This window comes from Anomaloglossus baeobatrachus, chromosome 5 (assembly GCF_048569485.1).
Source record: "Anomaloglossus baeobatrachus isolate aAnoBae1 chromosome 5, aAnoBae1.hap1, whole genome shotgun sequence".
NCBI lineage: Eukaryota > Metazoa > Chordata > Amphibia > Anura > Aromobatidae > Anomaloglossus > Anomaloglossus baeobatrachus.
This window is the reverse complement of record NC_134357.1, coordinates 277,263,762-277,281,259: the sequence shown is the minus strand read 5'-3', so window position 1 is coordinate 277,281,259 and position 17,498 is coordinate 277,263,762. Positions and strand designations below refer to the sequence as shown.

Sequence of the window (17,498 nt, the reverse complement as noted above, 5' to 3'; positions counted from 1 at the left end):
CATCAGGGGCTCTGAAAACACTACATGGCATCCGCTATCTATTCTAGACAATTTTATGCTCCAAAATTCAAATAGTGCTCCTTCCCTTCCAAGTCCTGCCATGTCCCCAAGCAGTAGTTTTCCACCACATATGGGGTATTCTTCTACCCAGGAGAAAATGCTCAACTAATTTTACCTTTCATTTTCTCCTGTTAATCTTGTGAAAATAAAAAAGTAACATTTTTATTCTTTCCTTCCACGTTGCTTTAGTTCCTGTGAAGCACCTGAAGGGTTAATAAACATCTTGGAAGTGGTTTTGAGCAATCTGAGGTGTTCAGTTTTTAGATTGGTGTCACTTTAGGTATTTTGTGTCACCTAGGCCTCTTAAAATCACTTCAAATATGATGTGGGCCCTAAAAAATTGCTTTGTTTTAACCTTTCTAACTTCCTAACAAAACAAAATGTTTAAAAAATGGTGCTAATGCAAAGTATCCATGTGGGAAATGTTATTTATTAACTATTTTGTGTGACATAACTGTCTGTTTTAAGGACATAACACAAAATTTTAAAATTGCAAAATTTTCTCATTTTTTTCCAAATATCCGATTTTGCTACAAATATACACTAAATATATTGTCCTACATTTACCACTATAATGAAGTACAATATATCATGAAATAATCTCAGAATCACCGGGGTCCATTGAAGTGTCCCAGAGTTATTACATCAAAGCGACACTGGTCAAAATTGAAAAAAAAGTCAGCCAGTTGAGGAAGGTGAAAACAGGCTGGGTGGTGAAGGGGTTAACTATGGTCTACAAAAATAAATTTGACCAAAATATACAGCATGTGCAGAACCATTAAAGGGGTTGTCCGCTACTAGGATATTGATTAACGCAGCAGTAGTGTTCTGTTCTGTACACAGTTTACATCCGCTCACTATCAGAGCAGATAACATGGCAATAGCTGATTAGTGGAGGTACAAATTAATAGACCTCCAAAAATCTGGTATGGATGATTTAGTATATGCCTGCAGAGCATGCTGCCAATGAAAGTGTGTGAGAACGATTACATAAGTTGGCTATCTTTGTATGCCCCTTCATCCGAAGAATTATACAAATGTGATGTTTTATCACTTTGCCTGTCTGATGTCCCCTACTAGGTCATCCAACTGTAAATACTATCAGAAGACAGAAATATAAGTATACAATAGTCTAAAAGTTTTTAATTTATATTACATGCTACAAGTATAAATCCCCTACACACGTCAGTGGTATGTATCAGCCCAGTGACATCAGCTGGGTTGGGAGGCACCGTGAGGAAATACCACTTGTTCTTCCTGTTTAAGCTCGGTCTTACTTCTGATATGGTGTGCTCCCTCCCTCCGCCTAGAAGTTCAGTTTCCATTTCACGTTCAAGTGCATTCATTCACCGACTCCAAAGTAATACCAGTGAAGGACGATCAGCAGACTAGGACGATCAGCAGACTATAGTGAAGGTAAGACTCACGGACCCTCAAATGGCACATTCGATTGTCCAGGCAAAAAATGTCTTCCATGACTTCCCTAAATGATCTAGATGAGCTTCAGAAACTTTTTATTAGTTGGGTGTCCTTTAAAGTAGTATGATCACATATAGAGTTATCCGGTTGATTAATTGTATGCACATTAACAAGTCTGGCCACTTTTGTGTAGAATTATAGACTGAGTGAAGGTGGATTTTGTTAGTACTTGGAATAAAAAGAGCTTGAATTTTATATAACAAGGTACATTATCATGAACATGCTTCTGATATTCTTGATCAGGTATAACCTGTGGATGACAACTATGAACAGCCAAGATTCAGAGCCTGAACCAATGGATACGGAGGAGTCCAATCAGAACATAACAGATAATGTAAGTAGAGCCTTCTGGATGTAAAAATTAAAGTTATTAGACAAATGCTTGACGTTACAAAATGTTTAATAGATTTAACTTTCGAAAACAGCTAAACAACAAGCTTAAAGAGAACCAACCACCAGGATTTTGTGATATGAACTAAACGCAGTGCCATACTGGCACCGAGGCCCCTTTCACACACCAGTTTTGTGCCGTCAGTCACAATCGAATTTTGAAAAAAACGGATCCGGCGACTGTTGCCGCTGGATCCGTTTTTTTCTTATCAACTTGTATTAGCGACGGATTGCGACAGATGGCTTCACGTTTCATCCGTCGCACGATGGATCTGTCAAAAAATGTTTGTCTGTCGGACGGAGACAATGGCCAAAGTAACATTTTTAGTGTACGGATCCGTCGCCGTCCGTCGTTTGGTATAATGGAAGTCTATGGGCGCAGGATCCGTTGTAATCCGTCAAATGATGGAATCTGATGACAGATTCCGTTTTTTTTTTAACTGAGCACGCTTCAATTATTATTTAGCCCTCAACTAGTCGGATCCGTTGAAAAACGGATCCGTCGCATCAGTTTAGCCACAATCTGCGACGGATCCGTCGATCCATCAAGAAAATGGATTGTGACTGATGGCGAAAAACTGATGTGTGAAAGGGGCCTACGATGCTGATTGCAGGAATACCTGTTATAGAAAGATCCAATGCATTGTTTTTTACCGTCATGGCCCACTACATCTGTATGATTATAAAACTCATCTGGGAATTATATTTCCATGACTTTATTATACATGGGAGTATTGTAGGTATATAAACTCATAGGAATATTATACTGTAATATACACTATATGGGCAAAAGTTTGTCGAACACCTTCCCTCACACCTGTTTAAAGAGAACCAACCACCAGGATTTTGTGATATGAAAAGGCAGTGCCTTACAGGCAGTAAGATACTGAATCCAGTGCAACGGGTCAGGCCTTTGTGGGTCGGGTCCTCACTAAAGTCCTCCTCCGTCTTCAATAAACTGGCGCCGGAGATTGCGGTCTGTGCATGCAGCATTTTAATGAAGACAGAATTACTGCGGCAATGCACACGCGCCGCAAATAATAGCAATGGAAGCGAAGTACGATATTCAAATAATGAAAACGGGGAAAGCCAGGAGGAAGCAGAGCAGGAATAAATGCGGCAAAGGCCACCCCAATTGCACCTGTCAAAGTGCAGTGCATTTCTGCAACTTTGAGTAAAGATATTACTGAAACTTAGCATCTGATTTTTCCACAAATGGTATGCCTGTATTCAGCATCTTAGTGCCTGTATGGCACTGCCTTTAGTCAGAGTAGTATCTAGGCTTTAAAGCACCCGGGGCAAGAATTCAGTCGTCCCCCCCCCCCCCCCGAGCAGTTTGGCTGGTCGTCATGTGACCAATCACTCATGTGATTTTCACACATAGGGGCACTTTGCACACTACGACATCGCAGGTGCAATGTCGGTGGGTTCAAATCGAAAGTGACGCACATCCGGCCTCGCTCTCGACATCGTAGTGTGTAAAGCATTTTTGATACGATTAACGAGCGCAAAAGCGTCGTAATCGTATCATCGGTGTAGCGTCGGTCATTTCCATGAATTGGGAAAGACCGATGTTACGATGTTGATCCTCGTTCCTGCAGCACACATCGCTGTGTGTGAAGCCGCAGGAGCGAGGAACATCTCCTACCTGTGTCTCGGCCGGATATGCAGAAGGGAGGAGGTGGGCGGGATGTTTACGTCCCACTCATCTCCGCCCCTCCGCTTCTATTGGACGCCTGCCGTGTGACGTCGCTATGACGCCGTACGACCCACCCCCTTAATAAGGAGGCGGGTCGCCGGCCAGAGCGACGTTGCAGGGCAGGTGAGTGCGTGTGAAGCTGCCGTAGCGATAATGTTCGCTACGGCAGCTATCACATGATATCGCAGCTGCGACGGGGGCGGGGACTATCGCGCTCGGCATCGCAGCATTGGCTTGCGATGTTGTAGTGTGCAAAGTGCCCCTTACAGTCACGTGGTGACGTGCTTCTATTAATAATTCTCTCAATCTTCAATGAGAAACGTAGGAAAAAAAGCTAATTGTCAGATGCAAGTGTGAAAATCACATAGGAGTGGAGCGGCCATGTGGTGGCTGCTGGACTGAGCAACCAGAGCTGAATGCTGACAGGGAGTATATTGCACGCTGTTAGAACTGAGGATACTACACTGTTTAATTTTATAATTCAAGGGGTTGTCCAGGTTTGAGATGAAAGTCTGCAGTGACTGTATGTGTGACTTCAGGCTTCTACATTCTTACAGTGCATGTTCTGCACACTTTAGGATTCTCCGGTGCCAGTGGCAAGAGTGGACGATCATGTGAGCACAAGTATGAGATTTGCATACTTCTGACCACATTCTGATTTGATGTGTCCGGCCTCAGTCAATTCATTTTCATTGAGCATGTCTGTTCAGCACGTGACCACGTCTATGTAAATTGCATACTTGCAGCTTCGTAACCTCCCACTCTCACCGCCGGCACCAGAGAATCCTGACAGCGGACAGTGTGCACACTGTGAGAATTGAGAAATCTGCAGTCACATAGAGAGACAAATGGAGTGACTGCAGATTCATCACAAACTTGGACAACCCCTTTAATCCTCCTAACAACATAAATAAAAACATAGTAACCCTTAACTTGTCAGACAGCACAAGACTTTATTAAAGAGATTGTCCACTACTTTAACACTGAAGGCATTTCCTTAGCATAGGTCACCAATATCTGATTGGTTGGGGTCCGGCGCCTGGCACCCCCACCAATCGCCTGTTCTAGGTGCCATGTCGGTGGTGGCAGGTGACCGGAAGTGCTCCGCTCTGGATCTGCTCCATCTTCTGATAGTGGCAGGAGCCTCCTATTAAAATCAATGAGGCGGATGTGCAGTACCGTATTATTATATATTTATTATATTATAATATCATCATCATCCTCCCCTGGGCCCGCTCTATCTGTGAGGAGCAGAAACATCTTAGCTGCTTCTACCATCCTCCCCGGAGGACAGCAGCGGCGGCTAATTCCCTGGCCGCATACCGCAGGTGGCGTCACAAAAACAACCTCCATCATCATTCCCCCCACTTTCTTTATTGTACACCTCGGGGCCACGAAACTGGGCGAAAGAGACACCCGTGACATCCCTAGACCCGACATCACCAGGCCCGGTGAATAGTAATTTAAGCCCTTGCCCCATGGGTGCTACAGTTGCTACCCCTCAGCAGCTGTCCAATCCCACTCTTTGCTTAACCCTGCAATGTAATCGTGTTTAGTCCACCATTGACACATTACAAAAGTGTGGTGGCTACTCACAGGTCACCACAATCAGCCACATACATACATACACGTGATTGGGTGCAATACTCATGTGAATCCTCAAAGGGGTTTTCCAGGACCTTAATATGGATCTCCTGTCCTTGGGATAGGACTTCAAAACCAGATCAGTGGGGTGTGACCTCTGGCATCCCTATCGGTCAGTTGACACAAGGGACCAATGCAGACGTAGTTGCCCTTACAAGTGTAGAATAAGGCCATATTTGTTATTTTGCTGGGTCCAAATAGTGTCCAGGCTATGTACTCAGAAGGAAACATTTATGTGTAGGATAACCTAGTCATTATATTTACTAAATAAGTTTATTAGAAAAATGTCAATACAGTATATGCACTAAGCATAGCTGAGGTTGTTCTGGTGTGCATAGCCCATGAATGAAAGAACATTTTGCCTGGCACCATGATTGACGCAGAGTTCATTACTAAACGATTTTTGTCTGCTGATGACAAATTCTATTTTAAAAATGATATTTAGAAATAAGCACAGTCTGGTCAGTGCTCTTTGAACTGTGTAAATTCCCTTACCCTCTGGACCCTAGGCTCAACTTACAATTAACTTGACTGGCAAGATGCCACCTGCGCGCCGTATAGATGACGTCACAACAGGCCGGCAAACCAAACGCTGTACCGGGGAACCTGAAACCTCAGAAATTTGCACCTCTCCTGTCCACTGCTAGAGAGCACTAACCTGGACCATGGATCAGGGTTGAAAAAAGCGATCAGCTCATTTCAATATATACATCACAGGGCAAGAAGTCTTGAGGTGTCCAAACAACAAAGAAAACCCCAACCAATTCATAAAATGAAAAGGCACATGGCTGTCATATTTCTTCATATTTCTTGACACACTAAGTACTTGAGCGTAGTTTTTTTTAATCAGCTCCCAAAAAGGTTGGGGGCCTTTGAGCTAGATAGTATGATACTACAATTTAGAATTAAAAAAAAAAAAAAAAAAAGAAGCAATAGCCAGCTCACCATATTCATCAGTTTGGTGTGAAATCATGTGTCCTCAGGTAAGACGCCCTGGCCATAATGCTGCAGCGGTACTGGCATCAACAAATCTGTAGTGCCCAGGGAATGGGGTACTCGGCCCCAGGCAGACTCTGCATGTGGGAATGTCACTTCTGGTGGCCGCTGCCCGTTGCCGTGCCCCTTTTGTAAATGGGGTGTATTTACAGGGGATAAAAGTTATTGTCGTGACGCCACCTGTGGGTTGCGGTTAAGGATGGAAACCGCCGCTGCTAAACGTGGGTATTCCCAGAGCTGATGGTAATGGCAGCTTTGGTGTTGGGCCCTCCGCAGGTAGGGCAGTGTCTGGGAGCTGTGAGAGCGCAAAATGATGGAGTCAACACCAGGTTGACTTTAACAGTCTCTACTCACATGGACCTCAGTAGGCTGGTTCCGGTCACAGGAGTATCAGTGCCAATGTAGTGACCCAGGTTGCTCTGTGCCCGGCACTCTCTTGTAGTTGACTCCCTGTAGCTTGAAGCGTTTGGGGCCCCGACTGTCCCTTTTGGGGTACACTCTCCTCCGTACGACGGGCAGCGCGGACCCTGCAGGGAGGTAAGTGTCCGAACCCCGTTCCTACTTTGCTGCTGATGACCCCCGGATTATTTAGTTCGGTGAAGTCCGTGAAGGTTTCCACACCGTGCAGGTATTTGTCAAACCGTTTAAAACTTGACATTTCCCCTAGGGCCCTGTGCCCCGTTCATGCTCTGGTCCCAGCGATATCTCCGGTACCCGTCCTGGCGACCTCTCTCCCGTGCCTCGGGGTCACTGTTACACGGACCCAGTGCAGGCACGTCTGCACACTTCAACGTGCACTGTCAGACCCTAACTCAGGCTAACTCAGACTCTTTAACCCCTCCCACCAAGCTGGCTAAACCCTTCTGTTAACCCTTTATGCCCGGTATGGAGAGTTCACTAGGATTTGATTTGTGTTTTGGTGGTCAATGGCACTGTTACTGCAGGTCCCAGGAGATAGGTCCTGCATCCCCGAGATGATGCAGTTCCTTGTTGTGCCCTGAGGCTCTCAGGGGCGCTACAACTGCCTCAGTGATAAATCCAACGCTTTTCAACAACGTTTATGTCCTAATCATGGATACCATAGTATTGATTTTCCTTTTCCTGATACTAGTCTGTATAAAATCCTACAAGGGCATATACACATCTTAGAGTACGGCCCGATTCTGGCAGGCAGCGAATGTCCATGCATTAGCCATACCCACACTGATAATTTTTCCAATAGAAATACATATGTGAGTTTATGTTTGATATAGTAAAACTAACCCCATATGTTCTTCATGTGACTGACTTTCTTTGTTTTCCTTCAAAGAGGAATAACTTCTTGGACAATGAAAAGATGGAGAGGAAACAGTAAGTTTACTTTGTAAACAAAATTATAGATAGTGGGGCAAATGTAACGATCAGAGCGACAAGGGCTAAACTGTGTTGTCTTTTACAGCTATGCAGTGGTAGGTAAGGAAGGACACAGCATGAACTGGGTCATGGGAGCCTAAGGCTTAAGACATCTTGGAAGGGAAGTCTAGCCCATACTGTAGACGTTAAAGGGGTTGTACAGTGAAAAATGATCACATTGTTATCCTTGTTAAAATGATGTTGCAATGCACATGCGTAAACACTGATTCATTCATTCTCTATTTTTTTTTCCAGCTATTTCATAGAGAATGAATGGAGTAGCAGTTGGGCATAAAAGTGCCACGTTAGGAATACAAATTCCCCATTCTGATGATCGGTGCAGGTCCCAGCAGTCAAACTCTAGCGATCATTAAGATGTCACCCAGCCTTTGGATAGGAGTTCAATAATTATCACTGGACAACCCCTTTACTGATGCATGTGATTAAAAGGTTTCAAAAGGCCATTGCAGTATGATGTGTATGGGGTTGAGTAGCTTTACCTCGTATAATGGATAGGCTTTGTTCACTAAACCTGGAAACACTAGTTAAAGCTATTAAAGGTGTTGCCCCCTTTCAGAAAACTTTGGGTGGAAGCTTTGGTAGTTGTAAAAAAAACAAACAAAAAACAGACTGCACTTACTCTCCTTGATTACAGCACCCTACACCGATCTCTGTCTGCAGAGCCTTGCCCGTGTTGATGGCTCACTGATTGGCTGCAGGGCTATTGATGTGAGGTCAGGGCTGCCGACAAATAAGTGTCCATTACAGTGACGGACAGGGTGCTGGATCCAGCAAGGACAAGTAACATTTGGGGGGTTTTTTTATAAGTATTGAAGCTTATACCAAAAAGTATTTTGAAAGGGAACAGCCCCTTTAAGGAGATTTGGAAAATTTCCATTGTATGCAATACATATTTTACACAATGTTCTGGCTGTTAGCATATGTGACACTGCAAAGAAGGGATCAAGTCAAGGATAATCTACAATATGGGCTTGTCTCCTTCAGAAACCGCAAAGTAAATAAAGAAAAACAAAGAGAAAACCTAGTGACAAGTGGAAACCTCTTCATTATTGCCTTTAAGAAGCTACTGCTGGAGAAAGCGGCTAGTAAGGAAGCCATATTTCACTACTTCGAACGGGTATGTCCAATAAAATCATGACTTTTGGGAAATATTAATGGTTAGAAAAAATACTAAGCCTCATGTTATAATTGTTTATAAAATAATAGCACGGGTAAAGGTAAAAGAATAATCTATAACAACCAATAAGATTCCAACTTTTGGTGAAAGCTGTCATTTGATTGGTTGGTACTGATATCACCTTTTATTTTAAAGGGAATCTGTCAGGTGATTTTTTAGTACAATACTAATGTTATTTTTAAATAGGGCTTAAGCTGCTCTAACAGAATCAGTAACTTTTATTGTTTGCGATCCTGTAAGTTATCTGTTGTTTGTTATTGCCATAGAATTGAGTGTGACATAGTAGCTAGGCAAGCATATGTAAATACAAACTGCATATTCACTGCTCTCTCCTCCTATATCTCAGTGCTGGCATCAGTGATAGTAAATCTGAACTGAATTTGCAATGCTGCTCCCACCTCTCAGCAGTGATAGTGAATGTTCTGGAAGGGAAGGGTGGGGGCAGCAGTGAATATATAAATTGTATTTATATACACTTGACTAGGGTGCATGAAACACTACATTTTCCTGAGCTTACTGTAAGATAATAGGGGAAGTTATAACAAAAAAGTTACTAATCCTGAAAGGTCTCCTTAAGCCCTATTTAAAGATAACAGTATTGTACTACAAAATCACCTGACAGATTCCTTTAAAGTGCATATTTTATTTATGTATCTTATGAACTGTAAGAGACTGTGTTGAGTCATACACTGTATACATGCTGTAACACTTATTTGTACATTTCTCTCCCCAGTTCCTACACTCCATGTTCTTTATAGGACATATTAGCATCCCACCAATCTCACCAAATGAATTTCTTCCTGACAACCTGATTGAGCACTTTAAAAAAATTGTACCAAAGGCTTTCAATGAGTACAATACCCATCTCCCTTATTACACCCCATACGCCATCTTCCTGGAATTTGTAAGTGTGCTTCTTTCACAACTGTTACATCTTTATTTGCTAGTGTTATAGAATAACTAATGCTGCGGGACAGAGGGCAATATTACTCAAATATAGCCATATATAATGAGCAGACGTGTTGGTGTATAGCAAATAGGTCAAATAAATTATCAGACAGGTTTTCAGACAAGAATAGTAAAATCTTGAGCTTTCTATACAAGACTATGTAAACTTTTGTCACCTTTTGATAATTTTTTTCCATTACATTTAAAATAAAGAATTTGTTTTGCAAATAAATAGAGGGCCAGTTATTAGATTGCATAATGTTAGTGTTGTAAGATGTACGGTGTGCTGGCGAAAATGGAATGATTATAGAATATAGATGCTGAAAAGTTTGCAATTAATACAGAATGTCAAAATTAGAAAAGATTGTTACAAAGTGGGATGTTAAAACTGTAAGACATAGATGTAATATGAGTGTACTCAGTTGTATACTATCCAATAGCTATACAAACTGTATAAGAAAAGGAAGGTTACTTTAAGAGGAAATATGGTGTGGCAACAGTGCACTAACTATGTATCACTATAAAAAAAAAAAAAAAATCGATCAGAAAATGTCGTATAGAGGTATTATTGAGTGTTGTTACCAAAAGGAGGGAAGGGGAATAAGAATAGGACCCAGAGAAAGTAAATAATATAAATAATAAATAATAGAAAAAATAATAAAAACAGCCAGTGGTATCTATAACAATCATGTAATAGCTATAGCCATAGTACGGTATATATCATTGTTGTAGTGATATAGAGCTGGCTATTGGTATTATTAGGGGCCAGAAAAACAATATGTATTGCCAATACTACTTGTATCAATATGTATAGCAGCTGTGGCTTTAGTACATGTTACTATTGTGTTAATGAATATAGCTATAGAAAGGAGGCATGGTGCAATTACAGCATAATGTGTCCTAATTGCTGCATGTGTTATTCACTATATCAGGAAATGGATATAGAGGGAAGCCTCCCAGACATAAACATGATAATTATGATAAATTGAAGTTTTTTTTACCTGTGCAGTAAAGGACCTGTGTGCACGTGACGCCAGCCCCGATGCGCACGTTTCGACGTCACCTTTGTCAGGCTACTAATTTTAGTACAGACACCACTATGCATTTTGTGCTAAAGTAACAATACCCATAACACATTTGTGTTACACTAGTTGACTATGTATGGCTGGTGATTATCATCTTTGATTTAAAAGGTTTGTCTGATCAGACAATATTAATGACTTAAATGTGAAACTCTTATCACCAATTATTAAGAGGATTGAAGCACTAGTAATAAAATATAACTTTTAATATTATTGATTAAAATTCAAAAACAGAAACCACCCAAAGTGATACCACAAGAAAATATTGCACAAATTTTACAAAATGGATGTACAATGACAATAGGAGCTAATACTTCTATATACTCTCAGCATACTCCTGTACAGCCAGGTAAATGGTGGTTCTGTTTTTGAATTTTAATCAATAATATTAAAAGTTATATTTTATTACTAGTGCTTCAATATTAATGACTTATCCTAAGGATAAGTCCTCAAGGTCAGATGGTTGGATTGGCTGTTATGTGCTTTAGCAGTGGCCACATGTAGATATATTGAATAGAGCTATATCGGCACCAACTGGCCACTACAGAACATCTCCTATTCAGGCGTTGCCTGAAAAAACTTATCTTAAGGATAGGTTCTCAATATTGTCTGACTGGACAACCTTTTAAAGACGAACCAATCATGTATACCCCATATAACAAGCTAGGCTTGTCATGCAGCACAATTAAACTAACCATATTTTCAAATAGTGACTCAGCCCTTATAAAAATCATATCTGTGTGCATAAAAAGCAGGTTGTCTTATATGCAAATTATGGTGCTCAGTGTACACTGTACATCTGGCATGGCTAAACATTCAGCGAATCGTCCTACCCCTTCAATTTCCACACCTCGTTGACTTCTTGTAGATTGACAGCACTCGCTTGGCTGGAAAGCAAAGCTCCGACATCTATCCCAACAGTGTCTATCCCAACATCTATCCCAACATCTTTTTAGACTCACTTGTAACAGGGTTGGTGCCTCAGGATAGGAGGATTGCTGATGTGGTACCGATATTTAAGAAAGGTAAGAGGGTAGATCCAGGCAACTACCGTCCAGTAAGCCTGACATCAGTAGTATGCAAAGTTTTTGAGGGCATTTTAAGGGATGACATGCAAAAATATATTGCAGAAAATAATATGATAACTGACAAACGGCATGGATTCATGAAAGATAAGTCGTGTCTAACCAACCTGTTGGGGTTCTATGAGGGGGTAAGTTCAAACCTGGATATTGGTAATGCAGCTGATGTGATTTATTTGGACTTTGCAAAGGCATTTGATACTGTACCACATAATAGCCTTATACTAAAGCTCCAGAAGCAAGGACTAGGGGACACAATATGCAACTGGGTAAGGAATTGGCTAAAAGATAGGAAACAAAGAGTAGTCATAAATGGTACATTCTCTAAATGGGCTGTAGTCAGCAGTGGGGTGCCGCAGGGATCTGTGCTTGGACCGATTCTTTTTACTCTCTTTATTAATGACCTTGTGGATGGGATTGATAGTACAGTGTCAGTCTTTGCCGATGACACCAAACTATGTAGGATATTAAAAACTGACCTGGATAGTACAATATTACAAAAAGATCTGGATAAGATGTCAGAATGGGCAGATACTTGGCAAATGAGATTTAATGTTGATAAATGTAAAGTAATGCACCTAGGACGGAGTAATCCTATAGCTGCATATACATTAAATGGAAGTAAACTCGGGACTACAGAACAGAAGGACTTGGGTATTCTCATTACAAATAAGCTGAGCAGCAGCACTCAATGTCAAGCAGCAGCTGCTAAAGCAAACAAGATTTTAGGGTGTATAAAAAGAGAGATTAGATCCCGTGATCCCAACGTATTGTTACCCCTCTATAAATCACTTGTAAGGCCACATCTGGAATACGGGATCCAGTTTTGGGCTCCACATTTTAAAAAGGACATTCAGAAGTTAGAGTCAGTTCAAAGGCGGGCAACTAGACTATTACAAGGAATGGAAGGCCTCCCATATGATGACAGGTTGAAAAAGTTAGATATGTTTAGCTTAGAAAAAAGACGTCTCAGAGGAGATCTCATTTATATGTATAAATACATGTGTGGTCAATATAAAGGACTGGCACATGACTTATTCCTTCCAAAGACAGTACTAAGGACTAGGGGGCACTCACTGCGAGTGGAAGAAAAGCGATTCCGAAACCTAAATAGGAAAGGGTTCTTTACAGTTAGAGCGGTCAGACTGTGGAATGCCCTACCACAAGAGGTAGTAATGGCAGATACTATAACAGCTTTTAAAAAAGGGCTGGATGATTTCCTCAGTACACAAAACATTGTTGGTTATAAATGACTTAGTGACTAAATGTAGAACTGGTGGAGGAAGGTTGAACTAGATGGACCTAGGTCTTTTTTCAACCTAAGTAACTATGTAACTAAGAGCAGTAATGAGTACCGCCTTCTTTCTGCTATGCTTGAGGCCGCTTGATACACTGAGAAGGCTATGCTGGGTCCTACAAATCCGATTTTGAACCGGAAGCAGACAAACTGAGCAGTGCACATCATTGGTGGGGGTGGGGAACTTATCAATGAGTGACAGCAGTCTGAGCACGCATGCTCAGATCAGACTCTCCTCTCTGCCTCCATTCTGATTATGCTTTAAAGTGCCGTCCCTTCAGCTGACAAGCGCTGATCATTAGAAAGCATATAACAGCACTTGTCAGCTGAGGAGACAGCACGCCAAAGCTTTGGCAGAGTTAGTCTGCACCACACATGACCAGGCTCAGATCAGACTTCACTCTTCTCTGCCTTGATCCTGCTGAAGCTTAGAAGTGGCATCCCTTCAGCTGACAAATGATGCTGACAGAGTGGCGATTTGGTATTTTGTGTGATATGACTATCTGATTTAACACTAGAAGTCCCAGGAATTTCGAGCTCCATAGGGTTCCAATGGTAGAAATGTCAAATGACCCCTCTCTGGGACTTCTAGTGTTAAAGGCATAAAGATTTCTAGTTCAAAGATTAAGACTTTTCCGTACATTTCTGATATTTTCATTAAATTTCTACCTAAATTTACCACTAACAATTACAGTGTGTTATATAAAAAAAGTCTCAGAATTACTGTAGATATGTAGAAGTATTAGAGAAGTATTACCACAAAGTGCCACTAGATTTGGAAAGGTTGTCCTGGTCAGTAAGGTGGAAACTGCCTTTGACAGGAAGAAGTTAAGGCAAGTCCCCTCTTACCTACTCGGCCTGCATGGCAAAGATGGATTTTTCTATTAAATGCATGTTATTTTCTTATTTCCTATCTAGATGACTGAAAGTCTGAAACCAGAAGATCCAGATTTATTCTTGACAGAACTGGCAACTATCAATGAATCGCTGTGGAAAGTTACTGACGAGGAAGGAAACCAACCCATTGCCAATGATTTTGCCTTAACAGCTACGGTAGTTACGCACTGCTGTGTTAAAGATTCTTGTGATGCAAAAGTTCTTAAGAAAGCTTATGGATCCTCAATGTCCTGTAAAGGAAAGAATCAAAGGAAAATAATGATTGCTATATCAACCCTGCATGTGTGGGACAAGGTGGTCTCGTATGCAGTGTGTTGTGCCGGTAAAGGTCCTCCTATAACATTTCCAAATGACGTCCACTGCAATGCCTATAACTTAAAAACCCAAGGAGGGGGGTACAAAAAAATCCCTCCATGTACAAAATGTAACAAAATGTATATTGTAAAGTTCAGCCCAGAATACCAAGCACATAATAAGAAAGAGGACTGGTTGTATGGAAACTGTGCAGAAAATGAATCGTTCAGTAGGCTGCTGCAAAATGATAGAAATGTGAGGGAAAATACATGCATCAAGGGTGAAAATGGTGAGACACTGATGAACAGGGAAGATATAGAGAATAAGTTTAAAGAAATATATGAGGATGACATGAAAAAGACCGTCAAAAGCCTCCTCTCGTCTCTAAAGTTTAAGTTCAGCTCAGGAGAATGCAAGCTCTTCATCCCGTCTAAAGGCCCCGTCACACTAAGCAACATCGCTAGCAACATCGCTGCTAACGAACAACTTTTGTGACGTTGCTAGCGATGTTGCTGTGTGTGACATCCAGCAACAACCTGGCCCCTGCTGTGAGGTCGTTGGTTGTTGCTGAATGTCCTGGGCCATTTTTTAGTTGTTGCTGTCCTGCTGTGAAGCACAGATCGCTGTGTGTGACAGCAAGAGAGCAACAACTAAATGTGCAGGCAGCAGGAGCCGGCTTCTGCAGAGGCTGGTAACCAATGTAAACATCGGGTAACCAAGAAGCCCTGTCCTTGGTTACCCGATATTTACCTTTGTTACCAGCCTCCGCCGCTCTCACTGTCAGTGCTGGCTCCTGCTCTGTGCACATGTAGCTGCAGGACACATCGGGTTAATTAACCCGATGTGTGCTGTAGCTAGGAGAGCAGGGAGCCAGCACTAAGCATTGTGCGCTGCTCCCTGCTCTGTGCACATTTAGCTGCAGCACACATCGGGTAATTAACCCGATGTGTGCTGTAACTAGGAGAGCAGGGAGCCAGCGCTCAGTGTGCGCTGCTCCCTGTTCTCTGCATGTGTAGCTCCGTGCGCTCAAGGTAAATATCGGGTTGGTTACCCGATATTTACCTTAGTTACCAAGCGCAGCATCTTCCACGCGGCGCTGGGGGCTGGTCACTGGTTGCTGGTGAGCTCACCAGCAACTCGTGTAGCGACGCTCCAGCGATCCCTGCCAGGTCAGGTTGCTGGTGGGATCGCTGGAGCGTCGCAGTGTGACATCTCACCAGCAACCTCCTAGCAACTTACCAGCGATCCCTATCGTTGTTGGGATCGCTGGTAAGTTGCTTAGTGTGACTGGACCTTTACTCACTTTGATTTATCCTCTAAAGTGTCTTCTATAATTAACAAAGTGCTAATAATTAAGCTTCATTCAGTCAGGCATTTATCATATACGTGTTTTTCACAGATTGTAATAGGTATGTGTTCTGTGGGACAGCTTACGTCTGAGTTTTTTTTGTCTGCAAAAAAAAAAAAAACAAAACCACAAAACACATAATGTCCATTTTTTATCTGAATCATGGATCACAATGACCTATCGAAGTCTATGGGTCGATGAAAATCAGAGAAAGAGCATGGATAACATCATCATGCAGTCCATGTGCTGTCCGTGATTAATGTTGAAATAAGTAGAAAATTTGTAATAGTTTTGGTTTTCTCACGGATAAATCACTGCTGGTGAGAATTAACACATTGCCCAAACTGTGGGGAAAATAGAGTCTAAAACATTGCTGAATTTTTCTGGTTTTTTTTTCACCTAAGTGGAAAAAAAGGATGTCTAAGGCTAGGTTCACATTTCCGTTGTTTATTATCAGTAACAATCCGCCGCTCTGATAAACAACGCAATCCGTTTGGCGGATTCCATTGTTCCCATAGACTTGTATGAGTGGCGGATTGTGACTGATACCCTTGCGTTGCATCCGCCACCCGACTGACCAGTGACCGTCGGGCGGCAGGAACGCAGCTTGTAACGTTTTTTGAGCAGCGGAATCATTTTGATTTTGCCTCTCATGCTGTCTCTTGGAGGCTGAATGATCAGCTGATCGCCTGGCAGCCGCCTTCTATGAGCGATCAGCTGATCTCCCGGCCGCCGGCTTTTGAGAGCGATCAGTCGTAAAACAATCAGTAATAGAACGGTCTAAGTATATAGGCTGCTATTTTTCTCTGCAGCACATGTACTGTTTATACAGCAAAAACCTTGATCTTTTAAGCAAAGCAAATAATCATTTCACCCAACAAACAAGCATTTTGCTTGATCGTCAGGTGAATGGCAACCTGTTTCCGAAATACTGGGAAAAGAGCTTTTTTTTTTTCCTCTACCACAGACAGAGCAGACCAAAAAAAACACAAAAAAATAGTAAACTATAGAGAGTAAAATGTAAGCTGTTACTGCTAAAGACCCCCATTGGGTAGATGGATGGTAAACTGTAATTTGTCGTGAAGTGGCGCTGACTTGACAATAAGATTTCCTTGCTTCAGGGAGCTGATGGGGGACACTGATGTCCAACCTTTAAATTTAAGTCCACTAGTAATTTTTGTTGTGGCTACAGTATTAAAGTGTAACCGTTAAGTGAAGGACATAAATTGTAAGCATGTGCTTGTATAGGGCAGCCGCCTATGGCGATCTGATTAGAAATGTTGAGTTACTCCTATTTTGGAGATAGTATTCAGGGGGACTGTATTATTCAGACATTACACATGCCATTAAATGAGTAACCATGTAAATATGTTGCCAATGAAAGGCAAACTATCAAGTTCATATCTTTTTAATGAAGGTTTTTATGCAGTTTTTTTACTGTTTAAATCATTGTAACCTCAAACCTATTGATTTTCCTGGTGTTAAGTTTTCCACTTTTGTAATAAATCATGTATTTTTACAATATGAAATAAAATAGTAAAGCATTTTAGGTTTTCTTGTACTTTTTCAGAGCTTGACGGATTTCTTCAGGTTGCGAAATTTAATGTCTACCATAATAAAAATTTGCATAACAGCTTTAAAGGGTCGCTACGAAATGTCAAATGTAAAAAGGAAGGGAATCATACATGACAC

At 41.7% G+C, this 17,498-nt stretch overlaps 1 protein-coding gene across 1 annotated transcript; it reads left to right on the top strand.

Annotated features, from left to right (window-relative positions):
• Positions 1-1,330: 1,330 nt before the first annotated feature.
• Positions 1,331-17,344, top strand: LOC142309977 (uncharacterized). Its single transcript, XM_075347457.1, has 6 exons — positions 1,331-1,476; positions 1,783-1,873; positions 7,578-7,618; positions 8,666-8,798; positions 9,592-9,762; positions 14,186-17,344. Exons 2-6 carry the CDS (start codon positions 1,796-1,798, stop codon positions 14,951-14,953), a joined length of 1,191 nt encoding a protein of 396 aa, XP_075203572.1. The 5' UTR covers positions 1,331-1,476; positions 1,783-1,795; the 3' UTR covers positions 14,954-17,344.
• Positions 17,345-17,498: the final 154 nt, after the last annotated feature.